This window comes from Maylandia zebra, linkage group LG8 (genome assembly GCF_041146795.1).
Source record: "Maylandia zebra isolate NMK-2024a linkage group LG8, Mzebra_GT3a, whole genome shotgun sequence".
NCBI classification, from domain to species: domain Eukaryota; kingdom Metazoa; phylum Chordata; class Actinopteri; order Cichliformes; family Cichlidae; genus Maylandia; species Maylandia zebra.
Genome location: NC_135174.1, coordinates 9,144,054 through 9,154,049, shown reverse-complemented (window position 1 = coordinate 9,154,049; position 9,996 = coordinate 9,144,054). Strand labels below are relative to the sequence as shown.

The window sequence follows — 9,996 nt, the reverse complement described above, 5'->3', positions numbered from 1 at the left end:
TAAAAGCTGTAATGGCCGCTACAGAAGAAAATAATATTTTCTAATCAAGTTTTAAAAATGTTAAATTTTATCGAGGCAAAAAACAAAACAAAAAAAAACTGTCTACGCTGTCTAGGTTTATACTTCGCTTTTGTCATCTTACACTAATGAGTGATGAATTTAACCTTCCCTTAGTCTGGTGGTAAAAACACATTAGGAACTGACAAGTAGGTAAGAGTAGTTGAGAAATCCTATTTGTTATGCAGTCAAATGTTACTTAAAATTGTTACTTGAGTTTATTCATTTTCCCATAGGTACTATACATGGCAGTCAAATGCAATTATCATAACTTCTCTTTTTTGTCAACCAGATCAGAAACGTGAACCTTTTGTGAATATTTTATTTTGAAAATAACATCTTTTCCTTTCATATTTTGCACAAAAACAGTTGTTGTAGTTTTTGCGAATTTTATTTCTGTTTATATAGACAAAATGCACCACAGGTTATAATTTAATTTAGTATAGTTAATATTAATGCAAACTTAGATAATTTTCTTCCACAATGTGCAAACCTGAGTAGATACTGCATAGAATTGAACTCAAAAACAAAAATACTGTAATTATAATAAATATAAAACGAACAGGATTTTCCTGATGGTTTAAATCCAAACGTTTGTGGAAACTTTACACAGAGTGTTAAAATAGCGCAAACAAGCCGACAATCCTTATGCCAGTTCAGAGTACTCTGTCACTAATAGATAGATGCTGTGAAATAAGACCAACACAACACTACATCACAAACACCTCACTGCATCTAGTGGCATCTATTTCAGTATACTTCACTTTGATCATTTGTTGTCTGTTTTTAAAATGGATTATTAAATTATTAATTTAAAAAAACACCAATGTTGGCAAAATAATCAAGTTTTTTACTCTCTGTTTAGCTGCACCAACAGGATTTTCAGTGTTGTGGCGCAGGCTTTGTGAATTTGAACACAGCTACACATGGACGCATGGCATCTTCCAGCTCTGTGCTCTTATGGCTTGTCCAGCATGGGCCTCATGGTGATAAAGGGAAAGTTGTACGTGTGGGGGAGTCCCTGATGAATCGTGAAGTTAAAGGACTGCCATGAAAATGGGCGCAGACCCCCCTGGGTCGTGGGGCCATTTATTGCCTCGGCGACCAGCTGGAGCGCCATCTGGTAGTCCGTCACCTATACCGTGACACAGAAATGAGGAGGGAACAGGAACATGTGAAAGAAAGGTAATTTAATGCTTCTAATCAAATCTTGTTGCTTCATTTGAAATACTGGCTTCAACCACTGCACAATTTAACTTAAACTGAACTGAACAGAAATCTACACATAATTAATGTGAATGAATCTTATTAACTTTGGAGAGTGTTTTCATATTTTGCCAGCAGCAAATATATTTTTTCACTTAATCTAGGAAATATCTAACAGACAGATTAGCAACAGTGTTTGCACACACATTCACAAATGCTAGAGGTGATAACCTGGCCTTTATTCTAATACCACCAGGTGATATGACTAATATCACCTGGTGGTATATCTTGTTTGGGGCATCTATATTTGGACACTAGATTTACATATCGGTTTTATTGTCGCCATATTAGCACTGTGGATCACAGACAGCAGTCTAACAAAAAGATATACTCACTGATTTGTGCAAGGCATCTCGGTTGTTTGTGAGCATATTTGTCCCAGACTGATTAACAAGGTGCAAGGTTTGTAATTCACTGTGATATAAAAATGAATGCTAGCTTTAGCAAGTAAAAAATTATAGGTTTAAAAAAAAAAAAAGATTCTTACTGGATGAGCTCACTCTGCAGTTTTTTATTACAAACAAATACAGAACAGCTGATGGGCAGATCAAACTGAGAATTTGAGCGCAATGCTCAATTCTGTGGTATCAACTTGTCAATCACAGGTTAGACACGCCCTGAAACACACCCTGATATACTCCCTGTTTTACTCTAACGTAGAGAATCAACATCTTGCTCTATTAAAAACAACACACACCTAGAAATAGTTAAACAAATAACAAAAGGAGTAAAGAGAAAAACTGCAGCTTTAAAAAAAACAGGGAATTTAAAGGGCATGTGACAGCGGTGACTCTTTAACCAAAGGTTATATCGGCAGACAAAAACACAAGCAAAACACATGCTGTACTTTGTATTTTGTTTTTATCCTCACACTGTAACAGAGCTGATTCTGGCCTAATGTGCTGGTGTCCTCTGACCTTAGTGTCGTAGCAGCCCCCTGGCCGTGGCCTCCTTGGTCTCAGGTCGTTGCGGCAGCAGATGGTTTTGCAGGGATGGCCCTTTGAGTAGGGATCTTTCTTGTAGTCTGAAACAGAAGCAGTCTGACGTTTAGTCATGCTGCTTTCACTTTGACGGGAACAAAAATATCCTGGGCTATTTGTGTTTTCTGTGACGTGCTTTGAGCTCCAGAGCGGACATACAGCGCGAGGAACAATAACTCTGTTGTTTCACCTACTGTTGTATCTCATCATGCGTTTGAGGGAGCTGAGGTCGGACACCTTGGCCTGGTCCCTGCGGAGGATTTTAGCTCGGGGACAGAGATCATAGGAAAAGTCTTCCCCGTATCTTTTCCACATCACACTGTACCCACTCAGGTAGTAGATTTCAGCATGAAATGGTATATTGTATGACGGCCAATAACCTGTTAAATGGAGCACACTGGAGGGGGAGGTCACTCAGAAATCAACAACAGCAGTAATCACACAGATACAGGTGGTTTCTTACCTCTGCGTAACGCCCGAGTCTGATCGGAGTGCTTGACTTTGCCGGGAATCTGCTCTACAACAGTCAGAGCTCCATCCCTGATGCTTTTACTCAGAGAAATCCTGCTCAGGTCCACCACCATGTACTGGCTGTTATATGTGCCTGAAATACAAAGGAAATACAGATCCACTCCTTCCTGTCCCATGGACACTTGGATTTTGTGTGTCAACAAATATTGGAGGGATTTTGTGAGATGTGGTACAACTTTATTTACCTTTACTCACTAAAAGACCAATACTGAAGTAATGTAATCGGTCTAGCTCATGTTGCTGCATGTTAGCTATCCTACTGTAAAATGAAAGCTTACATGTACAGTCTCGCATGCACCTGAGGGATTTGGATCTAGAGAGGGAAGCACATAAACTTTTGGCTTCTTAGATACATATTTGCACATGCCATAAAAACCGAAAACATAACCCGATCTGAATGAAATGACATCACGGTCTGCAGGTCACTGCAATAGCTTGGCAGGATGATGAATCTGAGCGCCAATTCTGCTGTTTGTTAAAGAGCTGTCAGTCTCAAGAACACCCTGTCCTGTTTTCTCCTCTGCCCTCCATAGCAACGTGATGTGAAAGATCAAAGCATCCTTCCCAATTAACACACACAAGCATTGTGTAATTGAGAAGAACGATGTGTTTGAGAGACTGCTAAATCTCTATGGACATGTGTCCTGTGAATTTTTGCATTGCCAGCATTACGTCTAAAAGCCAGAAGGCAGGGCAATAACAGCATGCATTAGTGTGAATTAGTGGCTCCATATTACTTACTTACTTACTTTGGCTTACTTTGGTTTTGAATAAAGCCTCAAAACTCAACTTGCCTTAATTGACATCACTGAAATCTCACCTGAGTTGTATCTGGAGAAAACCTGCGCCCACTCCTCTCCGCTGTGCGCCAGACCGTTAGCCAGTCGGACCCTCTGCCAGGCCAGCAGGCTGTGAGGGCTGAGCTGAGAGAACAGAGAGGCATTGAAGACGCCGATGGAGGTCTGAGTCATCAGCAGGCCGCTCCCAAGGAGGTAGAAGTCATCCAGAGACATCAGGAAGCCTGGAGGAGGAGAACACGCAGCAGGTTTCTTTTTGACAGTCAACAAAGGAGTGGGGGAGGGTTGGGGGTCATTTGATAAAGTTGGAGCAAACCAACGGTGTCGTGATTAGATCATCTGCAACTCACAACATGCTTAACTTGTATTTATTAGCAAATGGAATAAGTATCTTTAACTCAACCAGTGATTTCTGATTTTTTAAAGGCATTTTAAGGTTTTTTAAGGTACTACAGTAATATTAATTTGTTATTAAAATATATAAAGTCAAGTGAAACAATCCTGCTTTTTATGATTACTTGTCTTGTTACTTTCATTTATATAGCACATATAAAAAGGGAACAGAGCTTTTAGTTGCTTCTTCACATGTGTGGACCTCTGATTATGTGCTAATGGACTCTGGAAGGAGATGCAGGCTCCTGTTGTGCAATAATAAATATTAATTTGCCAGTTAAGCTGATAAATGAACAGCTCATGTGGGACAGACAGATAAGCAGAGAGGTTTTGCTGTAAATGCATTTTAAAAATCATTTATCTGTTAATTTATTCTGAGGTCTGTTTATTAAAGTGTGGCTTAATCCAAGGTGATTTTCTCCTATCATGACAATAAAGTAATCTTGCCTTGTCTCAAATGACTGCATGCTTCCTGAAATGATTTGCACACAGCAATAAAAATGATGTCCCAGTTTCTTTTAGCAAGTCTTTAGCATCTTTTAGCTCAGATGTTTTCAGTTTTCTGGTCTACAACTTTATTATTTTGATTCACTCAGGAAGCTGTTTTTAGCATATAAAATCTGAAAACCCAGTATACAGTATAATATCTGGACTCAACAACAGCCATACAGTGTTTGTGACCAGCTGCTGAAAATGGGTCATCAGTCAGCCCATAAAGTACTACATTTTGTATTTCCCTCAGCATTTAGCTCTGATGAACTGGTGGTGTATTAAAGTATTTATATTTAATGCACCATGTGCATTCTAATATTACTCTCTATCCACTTGATACGTAACTGTATGCTAACATGTTTCCCATTGTGGTCACGTGTTAGTGCTGTGCTCATCACCAACAAATGTGAGCACTTCAATAAAAGGATTATTTTATAGAGTTTGTGTGTGCTCCTATAATGCCACAATTTCTCCCAGTAGTGGATGTCACAGCAAATGTGCAAAGAAACTGCAAAACATCCAAGTGATACATCACAAACTCTACAGGCCTCAGTTACCATGTTAAATATTGACATTAAGCACAGTGCAATTAGCAAAAGACTGAACAAGCAGTCTTTTTTTTGGAAGGATTTCCAAGAAAGAGCCTCTTCTCTCCAAAAAGAACACTGGAGCATGCCTCAATCTGCAAAATTGTAGCTAAATAAGTCACAAAACCTCTGGACCAAGAAGACCACAAGACCGTAGTGTGCAGCGCTACATTTGCTGAAAACCAAACACAGCATATCAGCACAAACACCTCATACCAACTGTCAACACTGCGGTGGAGGGGTGATGACCTGAGACCTTTATGGTCACCGAGTCAAGCAAGAACTCCTCTGTGTGCCAAAGTGTTCTAGAGTCAAACGTGACGACATCTGTCCGATAGCTAAAGTTTGGCTCAAATGGGTTCATGCAACATGTCAACAATCCCATGCACAACAACAAATCTACAACAGAATGGCTAAAAAAAGAAAAGAATGAAAGTTCATAGACCCAGTCAAAGTTCAGACCTCATCCTGACTGAAAGCTGTGGATGTACCTCAGGAGAACACCCCCAAACCTCAATACACTGAAGAACCTTGTAAAGAACAGTAGATTGAAGTTCCTTCCCAGCGACGTGAGAGTCTTTTAAAGTCATAAAGAAAACAATTATTTCAAGTTATTGCTGTTAAAGGTGCTTTTCATGCTGTGAAAACTTTATTTTCATGTGACTTCATAACTTTTGTTAAAGATATGACTATCACGCTCATGAATCGCAAGTACCAGATGTGTTATCAGCATTCCTTTTCCGAATGCGTGTATTATAATTATTTCAAGTTTCATCTTGCCATACTACTTTTATGTAGAGTTACACCAGGTAGAATTACTCTATACTACTTTGTATTCTATACATGAAAAGGAAAAATAATAAGCTCCTCTGAAAAAACACATCCAACTCCTGCACTAGAAGTACAATATTAATATTATTAACAATAGAAGCCAGATGTCTTTGAATATTTCCACCACTGAGACTGCCCAGCACCTCTTCTTGTTCTCATGGTGCCGACCTGCAGTGCATGATAAATCCTCAGTACTGTTAGAGGGGAAGCAGCTTAGGAAGGCCGCAGAGGGCACACATCACCTCTGCTGACCCCATTGTATTTCATCTCTTTGTTTCAATATAGTGAGGTGATATCCTCGGCCTGCTGCTCTCTAAATATAGTGCTTTAAAACCACTTGTGTCCTGATAGGACTGTAGTCCACCAGAGGATTTTTTTATGGCCTGGTCCACTTGACAAATCTTTGGCCACAAAATTTCTCAGTCTCCTCTAACTCTACAGCGAGGGGAGTATAGCTCCGTTCGAGCATGTGCATAAACACACGCGGGATTCAGTGTTTTCTCATTACTGCCTAAGCTGCATGCTTTGCAGGAGAATTGTGTCGAGTAGGAAATGTTCATTGGGGATTTGGGTTAATTCCTAGATGTCAGTGTTCATATTTTCCCTTGTGGATTAAGGATAAGAAGTTCACCTCCCCTCGGAGCTTTTGCAAGAAAGAAGTGAGGTCTGTTCTTTGAAAAACCCTCTTCTTCTGCAAATTGATCTTTTTTTCTCGAGACACATTGATTATTTGAGTATATTTATGCATATAAGTGTGCGGTTGTGCGGCTCTTATACTGTATGTGATATAGTAGGAGTGTGTGTACCAGGGTAGCTGCTGAACGACATCTTTCCAGTGGCTACGTGTGTGTCAGACACCTTGAAGTCCCAGTGTTTATAGATACGCATGGTGGCTGCATAAGTATACCAGCTAGAGTGGCCAACTAGCAGGTTCTCAAAGCCTGGAAGAACCTGAGATACAGAGAAGAGAGAGAGAGAGAAACATCTATATTTTTAAAAGAAACAAGACACAATCAGTGAATCATAAAAGAAAGAGTTTAACGTGGATGCAACTTTATTAAGATACATTAAAGGGGTCTTAAAAAATCCAGTAGCACACATCCATTTGAACTTTGTTCCATAGATTGTTGTACGTGAAAGAGGAAATAAGCCCCTTGCAATGGCCTTTTACACTCATCTAAAAGAAGAAAATCCTGCTCACAGAGGCCAATAAAAGCAGTTAGGTTTGTGTTGAGGTTTTCCCAAGGGCTCCCTCACATGAGCCAAATGAGCTTGGCCTAACCTTTATGAGAGCTGTGCAGTGGCCCATTCCAGGCATCCTGAAAGCGCCGGACCCTGCGGAGGAGTTGGAGCGAGGTGTCAAAGCTGGGACAAGATCCAAGAGGTCACCGACACCATTTAGAAACTGGACCGTGAACGCTGATAGAGGCTGCGCAGGAGGGAAAGAGCAAGTGGCAAGAGATCCATGAAATGACTGTGACAACTCTCTCACAACCACAAACACACACATACACACCTCCCTGTGTTTGCTTTTGGCCCACAGTGCAGCTCCTGCGTGGAGTCCATCCAGCTGAGCCAGGATCAGTCCCATATGCCTCCACAAGGGGTCACTGTTTCTCCTGAGCTTCACCTGCTCTCTGGCCCACTGGTCTTGTTTGCTGGGGTTTATTCAAATTTTAGAATCAACGTTTATCTCTTGATGGTGCAGTTTTACATCACTCTAACAATCAATAGGTGCATAAATATAATTTGTAAATTCTGTATAGACAGTTGACAGTTATGAGGCACTATCATAGAATGTATATAAAAGATGGATGTAGACGTCCGCTGCCTAAAAGAGTCTTGTAAAGTTTTCAGCTAAGCTTTGCTGTCTTGAACCCAGGTGTGGCGGGTAAGGTGTGAATATGACAGAGAACTGACGCATACCACTGCATGCTTTATATTTACACAGCTGTGAATGAGAAAGTATTTGACTTTCATAACAACAACCACATCACCAGAATTTATCAAGTAAGACTTAAGACTGAGCCCATAAACTTAGTGTTTCCTGAGGTCACAGATTAAGTGAGCATTAAGATAATTTCCCTAGACTTCTACACAGTCTTTGTGCCAACAGGAGAGTCACCTCCTGCAGGCTATTAAAAGCAGAGAAGGGCTACACCCATCTTTTATATACACTCTGTGCACAATACTGGTTAATCAAGCCTCTGAAAAAGCATCTTGAAGGCAATGGAAAACAAAGAGAAACGCTTATAAATCTAGCATTAGACATGGGATTACTCTTAGCTTAATCCATGGCTTTGATTTGATATAATTTAACACTGTACCTCAAAAAGTTTTTCAAGGGCTCCAGAACCTTTTCATCCTTGATCAGCTGAGGGTACATGTTGGAGTAATGACTGAACATCTGTCTGCAATGGAAGGAGAATAAGCAGTGAGGGATTAGCCCACATAAAAGCAGTCCACATGTTACAACCAGAGCTAGCAGCTACACCTAATAAGAAATGTAATCAAAGTGTAACGATATATTAACTGAAGTTGACCTGTATCTGCATTAGGTGTCGGACTGCATTGCTGCCACATGATTGGCTCACTTGAAAATTGCATTTATGGTGCTTAGTGTATTTTCATGCTTGCACTTAGCCTGTGCTGCTCACCCAGCAGTGAGGTAACCTTCCAGGTAGCCAGCCAAGAAGAAAGTGGTCTCATCTTCCTGAGTGATTCCTCCATAGCCTGCATTGATCTCCAGGATGCCCCATCCTGAGAGGAGCAGAGTGTCATTGAAGTACCCATAGGCTTCCCCCTCCGTCTCCATCAACCCCTCCTTCAGGATCACACTTTTCTGGGCAGCATCCCAGTGCACAGTGGCCTCTTGGAGCTCTACCATTGTAGAAGGATGGGTTACATGCTTGAGGTTAGATAACACACATTATGTAAGATAATGTCATGACACCGATAGAATAATTACAACAGCTTTCTCATGTGTTGCTATTTTCTGTCAAATTAATATTAATTGCATATTAATATTATAAGAACACTAACACAATGTTGTGTTCGTGTCCTTGCTTGAATATACAAGCATTTTTTTCAACTTACATTTGTTAACATAAGTGTTACAAAAACATTTTAAAAAAGAAAACGTGTTTAAATGCATTTAAATGGCTATGGTATTTCGAGTTACATGTTCAAATAGTGTTACATTTTAAAACTGTTAAATTTAGCCGGGATAGAACAAAGTAACTGTCCATTAAAGAAAAGCTATGTAAGATATAACCATACGCCTTCTTTTATAGCGGTAAATATATTTATTTTGTGTTTAGCGTTCAGCTAGAGTTATAGGGATATAAAATTGGTTCCCGCCGTGTACAGACACGCCACAGTAAGGTTACTCACGGTAAGTTTGGAGCTTGACGTTCACTCTTCTGAATACATCCGTGGATTTTGTGGATACAGCTAAAGTGCTCAGCAGTACGCAGAGTGCCATTCTGCGTTTTTCCATGTTAGCCGTGGAGGTCTGTGTTCTGCCTGCCTCTCGCCTAGTTAGACACACATATTCTTCAAACGTATTAGGATTTATATGTGAAGATTTTCTTCTACAGACAACGAAGCACTTAAACTGTGTCTAAGGTGCTTGTTACGATAGCGAAAAGTAGAACACCCCAGATGGGACTCGAACCCACAATCCCTGGCTTAGGAGGCCAGTGCCTTATCCATTAGGCCACTGGGGCCGTGTACAAAGTAAGGCGGGGCCAGTGTATTTTAAGTACAGCCGTAACCTACTGAAATAGTGTTCGTATTATCTTTACTTTTTGTACATTATCATTATCTGCATTGTGCTGTTCATAATAGTCAATTTAATGTATGGAGTTATTTTTTTTAATTATATGAGCTCATCCGAATAAAATATTAAAGCGTCGTACCCCAAAGACGGTAAAAGATCACCATGGTGACGTTCCGTTACACGGGTTGTTCCATTATCATTCAGAAACAGGAAGATCTTATGAAATTCTAACTAGTAGGTATTAAAATGTGAACACGATACCCCCCCCCCCCCCCCCAAAA

General features: G+C 40.2%; 1 protein-coding gene and 1 non-coding gene across 3 annotated transcripts; both read right to left on the bottom strand.

The window, feature by feature from the left end:
- Positions 1 to 256: 256 nt before the first annotated feature.
- plbd1b (phospholipase B domain containing 1b) lies at positions 257 to 9,935 on the bottom strand. Of its 2 annotated transcripts, XM_004557560.4 has the most exons (12): positions 9,855 to 9,935; positions 9,328 to 9,470; positions 8,592 to 8,814; positions 8,262 to 8,345; positions 7,451 to 7,592; positions 7,217 to 7,363; positions 6,741 to 6,885; positions 3,655 to 3,855; positions 2,767 to 2,907; positions 2,498 to 2,683; positions 2,241 to 2,347; positions 257 to 1,192 (listed from the first exon to the last, which is right to left on the bottom strand). In XM_004557560.4, exons 2-12 carry the CDS (start codon positions 9,431 to 9,433, stop codon positions 1,016 to 1,018), a joined length of 1,659 nt encoding a protein of 552 aa, XP_004557617.2. In that variant the 5' UTR covers positions 9,434 to 9,470; positions 9,855 to 9,935; the 3' UTR covers positions 257 to 1,015. The 2 variants fall into 2 exon arrangements, with proteins under 2 accessions (XP_004557617.2, XP_004557618.2); XM_004557561.4 differs by lacking the exon at positions 9,855 to 9,935 and having other exon boundaries at positions 8,592 to 8,694; positions 9,328 to 9,845.
- On the bottom strand, positions 9,590 to 9,662 carry trnar-ccu (transfer RNA arginine (anticodon CCU)). The gene has a single exon. It is a non-coding gene; the product is annotated as a tRNA-Arg (tRNA).
- Positions 9,936 to 9,996: the final 61 nt, after the last annotated feature.